General features: G+C 38.7%; 1 protein-coding gene across 1 annotated transcript in view; it reads right to left on the bottom strand.

Moving 5' to 3' along the window:
- MAN2A1 (mannosidase alpha class 2A member 1) overlaps window positions 1-19,216 on the bottom strand; it is a 166,283-nt gene that overhangs the window by 105,424 nt on the left and 41,643 nt on the right. The window contains exon 5 of the mRNA XM_021701469.1: window positions 626-753. Within this exon, the coding sequence (XP_021557144.1) occupies window positions 626-753 (128 nt within the window). The remainder of the gene's footprint in view (window positions 1-625; window positions 754-19,216) is intronic.

The raw sequence follows: 19,216 nt of genomic DNA, 5'->3' as shown, positions 1-19,216 counted from the left end.
AGCTGAGGTTATGATCTCAGGGTTGTGAGATCAAGCCCCGAGTAGGGCTCCATGCTGGGCATGGAGACTGCTTCAGATTCTCTCTTTCCCTTTCCCTCTGCCCTTCCCCCACCCTCTCTCTCTCTCTCTCTCATAAATAAATAAATAAGCAAGCAAGCAAGCAGAGCCAAAAGAGATAGTGTCCACACAATATAATCTGAGTCTCCTGGATCCAACTTTACCTGAACCTACCATACCTCTTGAATTCTGAATGACAAAACTAATACCTTCCTTTCATTCTTCTTTTTCTTTGGCAAGTAAATTAGGTTTTTGCCTCTTCTAACCAACAGTCTTAACTAATATAAAATTAAAATCCCGATGGGATACTGTTAGAAGAAAATTATTCTAAAAATTAATAAAAATAGTACACAAAATAATAGATTACAAAGTAGATGACACTAAAAGTGACCACATTATATTTATGCAACTTAGCTTATGATGGAGGAAACATCATAAATTAATGAAGGATAAAAAAAATACTGGGAAAATCAGTTATTTAAAAAAATAAAATAGAGCCTCATCTCATATTCCCCAAAATTAATTGCCCAAAGTAGTCCAAATGAAGGAGAAAGACGTCAATACATACCTAGATTTTTTTCCAGCCACTGATGTCCTTCAATTAGTTGGTCAATTAAGGCAAAATAATGTGGAGCAGCTTCATCAGGCATAACCCAGCCACCTGTCACAATTTCAAACTGACCATTCTGTAGCAAACTAGAGAGAAAATAAATATAGGAGTTTACAATAACATATACAAGAAAAGTTCAAATAAAAGATTTAAAATAGCATAAACATCAGGGACAGCCCTTAAGTAAGTATAACCATTACTTACATGAGTTACTAAAAAAGTTTTTTAAACCAGGGAATAAATTTCAACTTTGGGGCCCTAGTGATAAAACATCCTTAGTGAAGCGTGTGTGTGTGACCCTTCCTTCCTAGGCAAAGCCTCTGCAGGTCACTTTGGAAGTTCCTTTTCATAAGGTTATAATCTCCCAGACAACTTCAAAGATCCTGATGTCAGGAGACACATCTGATTTATTTCTGAATCTTACAAAGCACCTAGCAAAGTGCTTTACTTGCAGTATATCCTGAATGTTTACTGGAGGGCTGTCGTTTTAAGCATGATATTTGTTTCAATATACCTATATTGAAAATCAATATTTATTTTAGTCCTTCTGACAATGGTAAGTTAATCATGCAAACTACACAAAAGTAATAATAATAAAGGTAAAGCCAGTAAATAACATATGCCTATGGGAATAGAGAAAACATTATAAAGCACTTTGCTCCAGATTCAGTTAAAATGTGTCAATACAGGGGTGCCTGGGTGGCTCAGTTGGTTAAGCGACTGCTTTCGGCTCAGGTCGTGATCCTGGAGTCCCGGAATCGAGCCCCGCATCGGGGTCCCTGCTCAGCAGGGAGTCTGCTTCTTCCTCTGCCCTCTTCCCTCTCGTGCTCTCTGTCTCTCATTCTCTCTCTCTCAAATAAATAAATAAAATCTTTAAAAAAAAATGTGTCTATATAGTTTATTTTACATTACTGAGTGAAAAGCTCTAACATTACCATTATCTGTCCATTGGGTACTCCTTTGCCATAATGCCATACAAGGTAACTAGATTCCCCACCCCTGGAACAACTGAATTGTTACAAGAAGATCCCTTCCTCCAAAAAAAAACAAAATCGCAGACTATTAAAAATTTGAAGAAGTACCTGAGGAAATATAGAGGTCAAGAATTTAAGCAAACACCTTAAATGCCATAGACTTGTCAGTCTGCAGTAAGATGGTTTGAAAAATTGTGTAGAATTTCAGAAAGAAAAGCAGCTTTAATAAGGATACACATCACTGGATACCTACCCTTAACAGCCAAGTACCAAGCCAAATTTTGTTGAAGCAGCCCAGAGGCATAGAAGATAAACATTTTCCTACAAAGCCTATAACAGAATCCACTACATTAACACAACATCTGATTTATTCAAACATATGCATAACCATACAATCAGTGAGAGAGTGGATAATGGACACAAATTTTAAAAATGAATGAATAATTCCTTGTATAAAATTTTTAAATGTTAATTTAATCCTGTATTGCCATGGGAATCACCAACTAACATAATTTCACATGGACACTATGATGGCTCATTATAGTGTGTGTCTAAAAAAACCCAAATGTCCAGTCAAACCTTAGATTCTCAGAGGCCCAAATCAAGAACTTACAATATACAAACTGGGAATCTCCAAAAAAAAAAAAAAAAACCCACATTTCTTTAAGAACACAACTAAATCCAAGGCTATTTTACCCTATTCTTACTGTCAAACTGCTTCCAGTCAGTTCTCTTTCTTATCTTTCTGGTGATTGCCAGATTTAGCCACACTCTGGAGGCCTTGGCCCAGACCCAGCTCTTAAGTCTTATGACCAGTACGTGGAAGCCTGAGACGTCAGGACAGATCTGGGATTTAAACTCTGGCCATCAATATAGAAACGTGGCTCCTTATCTCAGCACTCCAGTAAAGAGATCTTTTGGAAAATTTCAGAAATAAATTGGTCAAAACAAAGTCTTTGCTGCTTCTGAACAGTTAATAGAAATTACAGATTAAGAAGTCTAAAAATTAAAATAAAAAAAAAAACCACTCCAATGATGGAATTTCTCATCTCAGTTTTATTTTGCTACATGATCCCTATCCCCAGGCATGAATGGACTCCAAGAAACAGCTAAGTGAGCAAAGAATCATACCTACTATATACATTAACTAATTTCCCCAGGTCCATTTGTAAACAATCTATCCCTTCCTCCTCCCCATGATGCCCCAGATGTCTGTGATCAGTATTGAGTTCTTATTTGAATGCGGTGGTTATCTTAAAGACTGACTTGTCAATTTGGGGAAGGCATGAAAAGCCTCCCATGCATTAAAATGTCTTCCACGATCTTTTTTACCTACTTATTTTCTTCTCTCCTATTTTTCCCAAACTGATTGGTCCCAGGTGTCCTCATGTCTCAGCCCAAATAAAACCTGCCCAGAGAAGTTTCCCTGAGCACCCAACCTAAATCAGTTCTCCCACCATACTACCACACTCTCACACGATAGCATTTATCACCAGCCAGAATTACCTTGTTCCGTTTCCATGTATGTCTCCTCCCTCTCCCTCCTCAACCCCACCCACCATGAGAGCAGAATGTAAGCTCCCAGAGAGCAGGGACTAGCACCTGCTGTTTTGCTCACTTATCCACACCCAGCACTGAGAAGTGTGTGTGGCATGTAAGGGGCACTCTGACAGTTGTGAGATAAATGATGAATGACTGAACGAGACTCTCGGCTCAAAGTCAATATTGACAGAAAGTTTTAGATTAGATGAAGCTCACAGACATATGCAAAATAAACTGGACAGCAAGGGGCCAGGTGGAAAGGGGTCTGAACAATCTGGGTGTGAGGTGGTACGACCCAGAATATGAAAGTGGTGGGGCGCCCGGGTGGCTCAGTCAGATGAGTGTCCGTCTTCGGCTCAGGTCATGATCTCAGGGTCCTGGGATCAAGCCCCGTGTCGGGCTCCCTGCTCATAGGGGAGTCTGCTTCTCCCTCTGCCCCTCTCCCATTGCTCCTGCTTGCTTGCTTGCTCTCTCTCTCTCACAGAAATAAATAAAATCTTTTTAAAAAATATGAAAGTGGTAGGAAATATGGAAGAGGAAGGAGAGAAAGGAGGTGTCTCATGAAAAATCATCCATGGGAATTGGGCAATGACTGGCAATAGAACAAAGGATGAAAGCACATATGTCTTGGGTGTTAATTCCTGGTGTCTAACGGCACCGTAGTGTGACACACACAGTGGAGGTGAGAAGGGAGGTCACTTTGGGATCATAAATATAAATTTGGATAAGGCTGTCCGATAGGATGGTGAGACATCCCAAAGGAGCTAACCAAAGATGAAAAGTTCAAGAAAAGAGGCTGATATAAAAATTAAGCTTGGAGGGACTAAAACAAAGAGGAAATAGAGAAGCTAGGAGGTGAGGAGAAAACAATCAAAAGGAGAGTCAAGGACCAAGCAGAAGGAAAATATAAAAGGAAATAGAGGCAATAAGAAATGTGAAAGATAAAAAGAATAAATCGGTGCAAACAGCCTGAAACATTCTAGAAAACAGTAATGAGGTGCAACCTACGCTCCGTAAAAGGCATTTTTACAGTTAAAAAGCTACCATGTAATCGTGACTTACTCAGAAAAAGACACATTGGTGGGCCAGAATATAAAGCTGAGAAATAAATTTTTTAAATATTTATATGATTAAAATAGCAAATTACATTACTGGAAAAGAATGGGATATAGTTTTATTTATAAAAGCTTCAATCAGAGGGATTTAAAACAAACTTGTAAGAAAGCCAAGTTATTATGTCATATAAGCCAAAAGACTGATACTTTGAAAGAGCATGCTCACATAGGTTTTTAAGAAAAACTATATGAATAGGTCACAACAGGCATGAATGTCACAGTCTCAGGCCAGAAAGGACACAGGTTTTAGCTTTTCGTAGGATAGTGTCTCTAACCAAGCAGAATAAAAACCAAACGGAAAAAAAAACAACAAAAAAACATGATATGAAGTACGAAGCAATATAACAATGACTAGACACCTGGACAAACAATCAGGTTGGTGAGTACTCCTATTCCACTGAACTGCCTGGTTTTCCTAGTCTATACATAAGAATGGTGAAAACCAGATGATAAACTGGAAGACTCCTAGAGGCAGGAAGGTGTGGTCTTATATTAAATATTCACTGTGTTAGGCAAAAACACTCACCAAAACCAAAACCAAACCAAACCAGAAACCCACACACAGCAGTTGCAGAAGAGAGAAGGGCACAAAATTCCCATGTATATGCCTGTATTCTAGAATATATGCAGTTAAGTATCTCATGAATGACAGAAAAACAAAAAAGGTCCAAAGAAACATGAGGAAAACATTAACCTGATGATTGAGAAACACAGCAATGATCATCATCATTTAGTAACAAGTACAAAAAGTAGGACTGCCAGTCTACAGAAACAACACCTCAGGAAAGACTTAGAAAAATATTTATAAGCAATAATAGAAAGGCTATGGTAGCCTACAAAAAGGTGGCTTTTTTATTTATATATACATTATTTATATATATAATATATATAAAATAAATATATATTAAATATATATATTATATATTAAGTATATATTATTTATATATTTATATATATATTTATAAATATTTGTATTTAAAATTGCCACTGTTAGCAACATGATGAAAATAAAATTAAGACAGACCGCAACTGTATATTTGAGACTTTGATTTTTTTTTTTTTTAATCAAGCAATGGGAAGTACCTACAGCTACAGAAAAAGTCACTTAGAATACAGGTGCTTCCAATGTCCATCCACTTAGTGCTCAACAAGCAAAACTGAGCTATTTCTCTGGCCCAGAGGAATACAAAATCGAAAAAGACATGCCCACTCCATCGGATCTATTTCATCGTTTCTGCCAAGAGACTGGCTTCTGGCAAAATTTTTGCATGTACACTTTTCCTCATATTTCCTAATAAACATGAGATCTAGAAACAAAAGTGAAAAGACAGGGAAAAGGAGGGAAAGAAAAGAATATAGACATACAGAAAATAGGAAACCAGGCACTAACTTCAACATTAACAACACTCCTGTTTCACTTTTTCAAATGGTTGACTTGTAACCACTGGTAACAGCATTACACGTTTCTGTTTCTACTATTTCATTGCCTAGGAATTTGGTATAAAAAGCTTAACAAAATAACCGATCAAAATTAGGCTTAGCATATCTGTCACAGCTCGATTTGCCTAAGATGCAGAATTTACACTTAAGAATGTCCTTGCCGACCACACGAAGCTGCAAATCATTTTCTCTGAGTGTCACTTTTTCCCCTCTGTAGACTCATCACACATTTGGAACTTGGTCACACATACAAAGATAGACTCAAAGAGCTTTTTTCCCTAATGCGGAAATGGTTACAGATAACTTAGTAGTAAAAAATGCATCATTTAGCCAGCTTCAAAGAACCACAAATTAATTTCACATGAGAAAACGAACTGAATTTGTAATCACACATCTGGGGAAATATAAAATAATATAAGATGATGTACAGGGATTCATTCTTAAATAAAAATTTAGTTATGTGGAAAATTCAAAAAGATGGAGGCTCCCAACAAATCAATTAATAGCCTAAAAACATTTGCTTATCATGTGCCTGATTCATACACCTTTCATGGGAAGTACCTAATATATGAGAACAAAAATAAAACCTGTTTTAAGACCCCTCATAGAATACTAATTGGGGATATTCATCGTATACTTCTGAATATTGTTGACGGCTGTCTTTAAAACTATAGTACACGAGGGGGCGCCTGGGTGGCACAGCTGGCTGAGCATCTGACTTGGGTTTCAGCTCAGGTCATGATCTCAGGGTGGCGAGATCGAGACCCAGGTCAGGCTCTGATCTCAGTGCAGAGTCTACTACAGATTCTCTCTCTCTCCCCCTCCTTCTGCCCCTCCCCCTGCTCACACATTCTCTCTTTCTAAAATAAATTATATAAATTTATCTAAATAAATTTAGAACGTGAGGGACAGATGGCAAATGTGTTCTCTCATCATTCCTTCCTCACTTCATTCCAGCCACACTCCTTTCATTTCACTGTCCACGCGCTCTCTGCCTGGCATCTTTTCCCTCCCAACACCTGCCTCACTGGCTCTTGTGGATCCACCTGGAGCCTTTCCTAACCACCACATCTCATCTAAAGCTCAGCCACCTATACAGTTATCTGTCATAAAACCCAAAACTTTCCTTTTGTAACATTTATCACAAAACTTAATTACACACTATATGTTTACTGTCTTTCTCCCTCCATAGACTGTAAGCTCCGTGAGGGCAGGAGTCACACATAGTTTGCTCACCATTTAACACTCAGGGTTCCTATTAGAAAAGGATACCAATAACTCAAAAGACAAGTGAACAAAGAATATGCAGCATATATTTCAGAAATGATGGCCTCCCAAAAATGAAAAGAAATTTAGCCTCACTCATAAGGAAATGCAAATTAAAACTTCAAGATGTCACTTTTACTTATCATATTGGAAAGATCAAAAAGTTGTGTAACATACTATGAGGTCAAAGATGCATGGAAATCGGTATTGTTACACATTTCTGGCAGTAACGATCAAATTGTAAAATGCATATACACTTTTATACATGTTCATTCAAATTAAGTCAAAAAATAAAGTATAAAAATAAACAGAAACATTATACACACTAAATATAAAGATACAGGGCGCCTGGGTGGCTCAGATGGTTAAGCGTCTGCCTTCGGCTCAGGTCATGATCCCAGGGTCCTGGGATCGAGTCCCACATCAGGCTCCCGGCTCAGCGGGGAGCCTGCTTCTCCCTCTGACCCTCTCCCTTCTCATGCTGTTTCTCTCTCGCTCGCTCTCTAAAAAATAAATAAAATCTTTAAAAAAATAAAATAAAATAAATAAATAAATAAATAAATAAATATAAAGATACATTCCATGCATTCACAAAAGATCAGAAATAAAACTACATGGTCACCCACTGGGAAGAGTCAAAAAAATAGATTTTTATACTGTCTTTAAAAAGAAGGGCTCTTCTTCCCTAAAAGGTTCTCCAAGATATATTAATATTGAAAAGCATGGTACAATATCCATTAGGATGGAAATTAGATTAAAAAAAAACAGCAAATAGGTGTCAAGGATGCAGAGCTATTGAACATTGTGGGTGGCAATGTAAAGGGGTACAGTTGCTGTGGAAAACATGAGGGGTCCTGCAAAAATTCAAACATAGAATTACTACATGATCCAGCAATTCCACTTCTGGATATACACACAAAAGAATTAAAAGCTGGGACTTGGGGCGCCTGGGTGGCTCAGTTGGTTGAGCGACTGCCTTCGGCTCAGGTCATGATCCTGGAGTCCCAGGATCGAGTCCCACATCGGGCTCCCTGCTCAGCAGGGAGTCTGCTTCTCCCTCTGACCCTCCCCCCTCTCATGTGCTCTCTCTCTCATTCTGTCTCTCAAATAAATAAATAAAATCTTAAAAAAAAAAAAACCTTTAAAAAAAAAAAAAAGCTGGGACTTGAACAGATATTTGAACACCTATGTTCACAGCAGTATTATTCACAATAGCCAAAAGATAAAAACAACCCAAATGTCCAATGATGGATGAATGGATAAGTAAAATGTGGTATATTCATGCAATAAAATATCATTATTCAGCCTTAAAAAAGGAAGGGAATTCTGATACATGCTTCAGCATGGATGAACCCTGAAGACTTTATGCTAAGTGAAATCAAAGCCAGACACAATAAGACACATATTATTCCATTCATATGAGGTACCTAAAGTAGTCAAACTTAGAGAAACAGAAAGTAGAATGGTGATGCCAGGGGCAGGACGGGGAAGGTGAATGGCAAGTTATTGTGTAACAGGTACGGTTACAGTTTGAGATCATGAAAAAGTTCTAGAGACAGATGATAGTTATGACTACACAGCAATGTGAATGTACTTAATGCAATCAAATGGTACAAATAAAATCAGTAAGATGCTAAGTTTTACGTTATGAATATTTTACAATAAAAAAAGACTCATTCAGAAAAAGATCAGCACAATGTGCATGGCATGCTATCATTTGCATAATAAACATGTATTTGCACACAGGTATATGTACATATGTTTTCCTGTATATCTATAATAGAGTTCACAGCAGCTGCATTCTGTGGGAAGAACTAGATGGCAAAGAGACAAGAGTGGTTCATCTCTTACCTTTCACTGTGTACCCTTTATACACTTGGACTTACATTAACACATTAATTAAATGAAAATTTTTTTCTAAACTATAAATATTATACCGATTTCTCCTAAACATTGAAAACTAACATAGCTATAGCATAAAATAATCATGAAATGTTATTTAAGAATATTTCCAATATTAGATGGCTCAATTAATCTTTTTTTTTTTAAGATTTTATTGATGAGAGCGAGAGAGAGAGAAGGGGGGTAGAGAGCATGAGCGGGGGAAGAGGGAGAGGGAGAGGGAGAAGCAGACTCCCCACTGAGCAGGAAGCCTGACACGGGCCCAGGACCCTGGGATCATGACCCGAGCCGAAGGCAGATGCTTAACTGACTGAGCCACCCAAGGACCCCCATTTCTGTAAAGTTTTAATAAGAGGATATTCTTTATGCAAACTGGTGCAGTTTGCATAACAGTATGGAGTATCCTCAAAAAGTTAAAAATAGGACTACCCTACAACCCAGCACTGCACTAGGCATTTACCCAAAGGATACAAAAATACTAATTCAAAGGGATACATGTACCCCAAAGTTTGCAGCACTATTATCAACAACAGCCAAATTATGGAAAGACCCTAAATGTCCATTGACTAATGGATAAAGCCGTCATATATATATATATGTATATATATACATAATGGAATATTAGCCATAAAAAAGAATGAAATCTTGCCATTTGCAATGACGAGGATAAAGTCAGAGCGTATCATACTAAGCGAAGTAAGTTAGAGAAAGACAAATATGACACAATTTCACTCATGTGTGGAATTTAAGACACAAAACAAAACAAATGGTCATGGTGGGGGGAAAGAGAGAGAGGCAAACCAAGAACGAGACTCTTAAACTATAGAGAATAAACTGCTGGTTACCAGAGGGGAGGAGGGTGGAGGGATGGGTGAAATAAGTGATGGGGATTAAGAAATGCACTTGTGATGAGCACTCTGTGTTGCACGTAAGTGTTGAACCATTATATTGCACACCTGAAACTAATATTGCAGTGTATGTTAACTGGAATTTAAACAAAAACTTAAGAAAAAAGAAAACAAAAAAAGAGGATCGTCTTTAAATATTTCACTGTATAGTGAATATTACTTCATTCTATCATTTTCCAAAACAAATTAATAAAATGCTCATTCATAATGAATCAAAAAATATGAGATTAAAGAATAAAATTCAAAAATCTATTCACTATCTTGCTATAAATGCATAAGGGGTTATGGTAGGCACAGTTTTTGACCAACTTCTTTTACTTAATACTATACCAATGCACACCTTTCCATGTTAATAAACAGACCTATCATCATGTTTATGGCTGTACTGTATTTAAAGGACTTTTGAGATATCAACACACAATACACGTGTGTTTGGTTTGATCAGTTTTGACAAGTGTTTATACCCCTGTAATCACCACCAAAAACAAGATATGGACTATTTCCATTAATTCAGAGAGTTCCTTCATGCCGCTTTCCAATTATCTCCCACCTCAACTGCTCCAAAAAAGAAAGACATTCTTACTTCATGATTTCTATCATAATAGATATGAAGTCTAAGAGTAGCTAAACCTAAAGTAAAATCATACAATATTTATTATTCTCTGTCAGGTTTTTTTTGCTTAACATGTTTATTAGATTCATCCATATTACCATGTATTTCAGTAATTCATTCTTTTTCACTGCTGAGCAGTAATTCCACTGCACGAATATGCCCTTTTTTTCATCTATTATCTTGTTGATGGACATTTGAACTGTTTCCAGTGTGAAATTACCATGAAAATGTCTAAACAAGTCTTTTTGTGAGCATGTTTTTATTTCTCTTAGGTAAATTCCTAGCAGGGGGCTCCTAGGTCTCATTATGTATGTGTTACTTTGGAAAACTTTGGTGGCTTTTCAGAAAGCAATTGTCCCATTTTATATCCCCACTAGCAACATGAGAGTTCCAGTTGCTGCACATTCTTGTCAACTCTTGGTGTTGTCAGGCTTTTTGATTGTAGCCATTCTAAAGGGTTTGGGATAGAATCTTGTAGTAGTTATAATCTGCATCTCCTTGATGACCAGACATTAACCAGCCCAAGCACACACACCTTCCTCCTCACTGCTGAAGCCTCATAAACTTCTTCTGGGTGTTTGAACATGCCAAGCTCTTGCTAATAATCCCTGGCCCATAATCACAATTCTGCTCTCATAACCTGGAATTCCTTCCCCACCCCCTACGTAACTGGCTAATTATAACCTCTTTCAGGTTTCAGCCTGAATACCACCTGCTTCAGGAAGCCTTCCAAGACACCCTTCTTGCTTCCATAGAAGCAAACACTTTATTGTGATACTATGTTTTTTTGTTTTTTTCCCTTATTTTATTATTTTATTTATTTTTATTTTTTATTTTATTGTTATGTTAATCACCATACATTACATCATTAGTTTTTGATGTAGTGTTCCATGATTCATTGTTTGCATATAACACCCAGTGCTCCATTTAGTATGTGCCCTCTTTAATACCCATCACCAGGCTAACACATCCCCCCACCCCCCTCCCCTCTAGAACCCTCAGTTTGTTTCTCAGAGTCCATAGCTCTCATGGTTCGTCTCCCCCTATGCTTTCCCCCCTTCATTTTTCTCTTCCTGCTTTTTTTTTTTTTTAACATACAATGTATTATTTGTTAGAGGTACAGCTCTGTGATTCAACAGTCTTACACAATTCACAGCACTCACCATAGCACATACATCCCCAATGTCTATCACCCAGCCACTCCATCCCTCCCACCCCCCACCACTCCGGCAACCCTCAGTTTCCTGAGATTAAGAATTCCTCGTATCAGTGAGATCATATAATTATCTTTCTCTGATTGACTTATTTCGCTCAGCATAATACCCTCCAGTTCCATCCACGTCATTGCAAATGGCAAGATTTCATTCCTTTTGACGGCTGCATAATATTCCATTGTATATATATATATATATACACCACTTCTTTATCCATTCATCTGTCGATGGACATCTTGGCTCTTGCCACAGTTTGGCTATTGTGGACACTGCTGCTATAAACACTGGGGTGCACGTACCCCTTTGGATCCCTACATTCGTATCTTTGGGGTAAATACCCAACAGTGCAATTGCTGGGTCATAAGGCAGCTCTATTTTCAACTTTTTGAGGAACCTCCATACTGTTTTCCAGAGTGGCTGCACCAGCTTGCATTCCCACCAACAGTGTAGGAGGGTTCCCTTTCTCTGCATCCCCGCCAACATCTGTCGTTTCCTGACTTGTTAATTTGAGCCATTCTGACTGGTGTGAAGTGGTATCTCTTTGAGGTTTTGATTTGGATTTCCCTGATGCCAAGCGATGTTGAGCACTTTTTCATGTGTCTGTTGGCCATCTGGATATCTTCTTTGGAAAAATGTCTGTTCATGTCTTCTGCCCATTTCTTGACTGGATCATTTGTTCTTTGGGTGTTGAGTTTGATAAGTTCTTTATAGATTTTGGATACTAGCCCTTTATCTGATATGTCATTTGCAAATATCTTTTCCCATTCTGTTGGTTGTCTTTTGGTTTTGTTGACTGTTTCTTTTGCTACTATCAGGTCTGTCTTCCTCATCTCCTGTATCCCCGGAGTCTAGCACAGTATTTGTTGAATGAATGATGGAGTAAATAAGGGAAGGCTTCAGAAATAAGGTAATATTTCAGCTGAGTCTTGAAAAATGAATAAGACTGAGATTATCCATTGCACAAAAGGAAAAAAAAAATTCTAAGCTCAACTCATGGGCAAATTCCTAAACAAGAAATAACATGTGTCTGAGGACACCCACGCAGCTCAGCAGGGCTAAGAATAGACTGTGAGGCAGGAAGTGATCAGAGGGAAGGATGGACAAGTAGGGAGGAATCAGAGCAAGAGCCAGTGTGTGCCAGACAAAAGAGATGGGTCTGTACCTTTTGACACTGAAGCATCACTGAAGTGTTTTAAAGTCAAGAAGTGACATGGACAGAATGATACATTAGAAACCTAACTCTGTGGGAGAAATGGAGGACACCTGGAAGAGACAGAGCTAGACACAGGAAGACCAGCTGGAGGTTTTCATAATAGCAGGAAACACAGAGTAATGGGCCTGGAGCTGGGGTCCAGAGCACAGAAATACTAAAGAGGAGTAAGTGACAAGGCTTAGGGGACTGACTGGATTTGGCCTGAATGGCAGATGGAAAAGGCAGAGCACACAATACTTAATAGCACTGGTTCTGGGGCCAGGCTGCCTGGCTCTGGTCCTCATGCCCTATTCACTAGCTGGAGAATCTTAGGTGCGTTCCTTTACACCCCTGCCTCAGTTTCCTCATAAGGAAACTCAACTCATCTTAACTCCTAAGAAAGCTATAGGACTGACTGGATAAATACATGTAAGTGCTTACAACATGCCTGGTATACGTTAAGCACTCAGGAAGTGTTAGCTGTTACTATTGTCATTAAATAGGGAAAAAAGAAGTTGAGGTTGGCACTTTAGATCTGGAAGCAGCCCAAACACCTAGTAATTAAAATAACAGTGTGGATGAGCCTGCAGGATGAAGAGGAGAAGCAAGGGGTACAATCCCACAGGCGAGAAAGGGACATGGAGGAAGTGAGCAGAGGAGGAAATTGAGGGGATGAAAAAGGAATGCTCAGCAAGGCAGGAAGAGAAACAGGAGACAAACAGCTCTGGGTCAGAGAAGACAAAAAAGGAAAGAATTTCAAGGACAGTGAAGTGGTCAGTGTTGATGCTGCAAAGAAAGCCTTCAGGGGGACGGCGCCAACATCCAGTGGATGGAGCAGCTGAGAAGTCCCTCATGGCTTTTGCCAGTGTCCATGAGGTAGACAGAAGCCAGCAGCCGAAGTGGCTGAGGGGTGGAAGTTGCACAAAGCTGCCTCATTGGAAATAAACTGGGAGTGGAGGAAGTGGGGTGAAATACATACTTCTTCAAATACACATATGCTGCTGCTTCAACTATTAGAACTAAAATTATTTTAGACACCGGTGAATTGCTTTGATTCCTTTGATTAAATGCTATGTATCTTTAGCCTCTAAACTCAATCCAAATCTGCAATTTACTCTGAACATCACAAGACACACTGTAACTTCTTATTGCTCTGCAAATTTCACAGCAGCCTTCGGTCAAATACCGTAAAATTTGACCTGTATAAAACGTATAATAAATTAACCTGTATGAGAACTTTAAAGGTACATTTTTATAGTGAAACCTGAAATGCACATCAATAAGTTTGGATTTGTATTATTTAAGAATGTGATCTCAACCATTTCTCTGATTTCTTTTTTTTTTAAAGATTTTATTTATTTATTTGACAGAGAGATAGAGAGAGAGCACAAGTAGGCAGAGTGGCAGGCAGAGGGAGAGGGAAAAGCAGGCTCTCCACTGAGCAGGGAGCCGGACGTGGGGCTCGATCCCAGGACTCCAGGATCATGACCTGAGCCGAAGGCAGCCGCTTAACCGACTGAGCCACCCAGGTGCCCCCATTTCTCTGATTTCAATAAGCAAACAGATAGTTAAGAAAATAGGGTACAAGGTTCACTTAAATATAAATCTAGGAAAAAAGATGTAAGAGAATGACAGATTAGAAATTTTCCATTCTTGGGGCACCTGAGTGGCTCAGTCTGTTAAATATCTGCCTTCAGCTCAGTCATGATCCTGGGGTCCTGGGATCAAGTCCCACATTGGGCTCCCTGCTCAACGGGGAGCCTGCTTCTCCCTCTCCTTCTGCCCCTTCCCCCTTCCAGCTAGTGCTCTCTCTCTCATGCATGCGCTCTCAAACAAACAATCTTAAAAAAAAAAAAAAAAAGATTGTGCATTCTTGGCAAAGCAATGAAACCCAGCAATGTGTTGAAGATAAAATATTTTCATTAACCATCACTTCAATAACCATTCACTGATGATACCTTTCCTCCCCACACACATATGAAGCCTTATTTCATACCAAAATGTCCACACAGAAGCTGGTCAAGACTTCGGTGAACACAAACTGTTCTAGGTTCCAACAACTCATTGAGCTTCTTCACTGAACACCAGTCTCAACAGCAAGAGCACATGCACCGTAAAAACTGTTTCAGTGTCTCAGTGCCCAGAGAGAAAAAAATAAGTATGTAATATGCTGGGTGCTAGTCAAAAGAAATGCTAAGGTTAATGTTTCAGCTGCTTGATTCTGAATAAGGATTCATATTTTGATGTATTATAAACATCATGCAGTATTTAACTGCATTTAGCTGAAGAATATTCAAATATGAAGCCTAAAAAGTAAAAAGAATGTTAACATCCTAGTCATTTTCAAAAATAAAACAAGCCTAGACAGAAAATGTGTTGATTATTTAATGGGAGGAAGTTTCTTTTAAATCCACTGGATATGTGTTACAAGTAGGCACCATGACTATAATTGATTAAATTACTTTGAATCACACACACACACACACACACACACACAAAAGGCTAGATGTTGTTTGCATGGATCTCCCTTTAGTTAACTAGATTCTCATTTTTAAAAGCTTATAGAGCTGAAGACTGCTGCCACAGCGGGTGAGAATCAAACAAGTCACTGCTAGAATAGATTATGGGGATCATTTGAGTTATGCTTCTGTTAAGTTCCCACAATCAATTGGTATTCTTCAGGGACAATAAAAGCTTACATGAAACTCTGCTGGAATTAACAGGTTCTGTTCTGCAATAGATAGCTTGTAAATTTAGGTACAGACATAGAATCCATAGACTCATCTTCAAAAAGGAAAAAATAAGCCGCTGCATAAGCATTATACTAGCAGTCAAAAAAATTCTATCAGTTAACACCACTTAGTACAAGCTCAGAATTTTAAATACTGAAAGCACACCTGTACATCTATTAATTTTTCCCCAAAACATACATTTAGGCAAGAAATACTAAGAATGTTATGTTTAAGTAAGTAGGGGAAAAAATGCTATGACCCTATTCCACAGATAAATGTAATAAGTGAATAAAAGTGTATGATGATGCCAAGAAGGGAGAAAACTTTGACAAAGCTTGACCAGAAACAAAACTCATTTGCCCTAACTTTGCTATAAAAAACAATGTTTTCTTTGGGACTCCTAGGTGGCTCAGTCAGTTAAGCGTCTGACTTTGGTTCAGGTCATGATCTCAGGGTTCTGGGATTGAGCTTGTCAGACTCCCCACTCAGCAGAGGGGTCTGCTTGTCCCTCTCCCTCTGCCCCTCCCTCCATTTGTGCTCTGTCTCTCCCTCAAATAAATATAAAATCTTAAAACAAAACAAAACAAAAAGAACAAACAAACAAAAACAATATTTTCTTCAAGCAAAATGGTATCATCAAGATCAGGCCTATATTCCAGAATATTTCCCACTGCCAAAATAGCATCTGTCAAAAGAAATTTAAGACAATGAATTGAGCATTAGATTCTCATTTGTATTCCCACTCCTCACCACATCTTACCATCTTCTATCCTTAATCTTAGGTTGAATCCCATGAAATTGATATTTTTGTACATCAAAAATGGTGAAATACCGGCAATTTCATACAGCTCAACCTAAGTAAAATGGCCAACAGAGTAGAAAAAGAGAGAGAGACATGCACCCAGCTAGAATAAGGAGAAAGGGACTATCCTCATGCTATAAAATTGGCAGCGGTTCTGACAGATACTACACAGATGAAACTAAAATAATTCAAGTACTGACTTGCCATCATCCTACAAGAAAAATCAACATGGAGTCTCAAATCATAAAGAGAAAGGACTCTGAGAGATCTGGGCAACAGCCCCTAATTTGGAGGGCCAAGGACTGAAGCAAAGCTGTATCTTGGGACAGACACTAATCACTATCTCCATACTTCAACCTGAGGGCTCTTTGAGAGCTCATCCTACAGAGAAGCCTCTCGACCCCAAGGTCCTTACTGCTGCAGAGGGTAGCTCCCTAATGCAGCCATCCTGGGAGGAAACAAGCTTGGCCTCACCTTACGAAAAGCAGCAGGCAGCAAGCCCACTTTCCTTCGGAGGTAGGTGGACTCTCTCCTATACTCTTGTGACGCAGGACCTTCAGAAAGGCCAAAGCTCTTACTTGGCTTACACGTCACAAAAGAGAAAGCTGAATGGAGAAAGCTAATCCTGGCCTCCGCAGCTTCACCCAGCAGAGAACAAACACTTCATAAATCTCCCCATCTTCCCACAGCCCCAGCTACTCTCTTCCCCTCGGCCACTCCTTTTCATGACAGGGACATATTCTCCAGCTGCTGGGTCCCTGATGCTCATGCAATCTTTCAGAATCCAGCTCTCCAACAAAGGATCTGAGGGGGAATAGATCAGCTAGCTTTCTTGTTTGCCAACAACACCTGCCGACTCCAGAGAGGAAATGCACTGGGAGACTCTCCTGGGCACACAAAACTGAGGACTACAAGTCCAAGCTTAACGAAGGGCTGGAAGAAAATGAGAGGACATGCTACAGGGATCACAGGGACCATGTCCCAGGACAGGAAGAGTCTTATGAACGCACCAGGGCTGTGAGGGATGACCTGCAACCTTCCTCTACGTCTGCCTCCCTTGCTTCCTTTTGTCCACCCTCGTTTCACTTTCTAACGACTCAGAATGCTGGGCAGTAATACACTGATTAGCTGAGCTCAGGTCATAGCTGGCCTGTCTGACCTGAGGCAGGAAGATGGAGGATCTGACGTGTGTGAGAGGCCATTTCCCAAAAGGAAACCAGGGGGAATGGACGCTGGCCAGTCAATAAGAACTAACACCCACAACAAGGAAACAAAGTATTTAGTTAGAACAGGAAGGAATTGAGGTCAGTTACACTCTCTGTTTTGGGACAAATTCTAGGTGTACATACATCTGTTATTGTTCAAGGATGAATAAAAAGGACGAAAATACTTGGACTTACAGGGTACCATATAAAGAATGCAGAACTGAGGGGTAAAAAACAAACAAGCAAACAAAAACAGTTAAAACCAAAGCCAGAAAAGAACATGTTTCATACCCTCAAAGAACTGAATCTGAAGTGGGGGAAAAAAAGAACCCTTAAGAAAAATCTTTAAGAAAATCTTTAAAACCCTTAAGAAAAAAATCTTTAAAACCCTTAAGAAAAATGTCCCAAACACGGTAAATATAACAAAGAAATAAAAAATGCATGTGGAAAAGTGAGACTCAATAACTAGAAAATTTAATCCCCAGAGAAAATAAAAACAGTATATAGTAAGGGCAGAACACATAAGCCGAAGATATGTTTGAATTGACAGATGGAAAGTTTAATAATAAGTTATACCTAGATACATGGTCAAAATTTAGAATTTTATGGATAAAATTTTAAAAATCCTAAAAGTGTCTGAGCGGGGAAGTGGAGGGGAAGGTTATCTTCACTGAAGCAATACATTAAAAAGCTTTTTTAAGAAAGAAAGCATATATTTTACAGTTAAATTTTTATTAAAAGAAAAAAAAAAGGATGACTTCGGAACTAAAGTTCTACACTGAGTGTCCAAGAGAAAGACTCAAAGTGACAAAAACTAAAATAACAAGAGCTTTTAATATTTATTAAGGACTTAAAATATGCCAGGCATTGGGCTAAGCACTTATTTGTATTCATTCAATCTTCATAAAAACCAAATAAAATAGGTCCCAATATTATCCTCACTAGACAAAGAAAATGAGACACAGAGAGGTTAGATAATTTGCCCAAAGTTCACACAATAGATAGGAGTTGCCAGAATTTGAACCCAGGTAGCCTCATTCCAGGGCCTAACCATTTGAACTACTGTTCTAAATGAATTCCCTCTAATGTAAAAAGGGCACAGAGATCAGGCAAATCCAAACAAACTACAAGTGAGTGGTAGTTATAGTAATTTTAGTTATTAAAAGGAGAAAAGATAATTATTTGTCAGTGGTGAGAGTTAGAATTTACGATCAAGAAAAAGAAATACTCAGCTCATGAGTGCCCAAACCTCGTCGCTCTTGCCCCATTGGAGATATCCATTGGGGCAGTTGCAGAATGCATGACCGAATGAGCTAGTAAGCAAAGATCGGGCACAAACCCTTATGTACTAAATTTAAAAAGTAATAAAATCCCTAAAAATAAAAGGGAGCTGACAGGGGAACAGTGGCAAAAAAAATAGGTATAGTCATTTCTGCTATAAATGCTTGTTTCAAAAACAAAAATTTATTCCAAAGTGAATGATTATATCAGGGAGCAAATTTTGTATTGCTTAAGTGAAATTTTGTCCCTGAGAAACAGAAGTGAAGTAGGCAGAAAACTGCACCCAGTTGAACCCAGCTACATAGGGATACACAAGACACACACACACACACACACACACACACACACACACACACACACACA

The sequence above is a fragment of the Neomonachus schauinslandi genome, chromosome 7 (genome assembly GCF_002201575.2).
Source record: "Neomonachus schauinslandi chromosome 7, ASM220157v2, whole genome shotgun sequence".
NCBI lineage: Eukaryota > Metazoa > Chordata > Mammalia > Carnivora > Phocidae > Neomonachus > Neomonachus schauinslandi.
The sequence above is the reverse complement of the archived record's forward strand: the minus strand, read 5'-3'. Positions and strand labels throughout refer to the sequence as shown.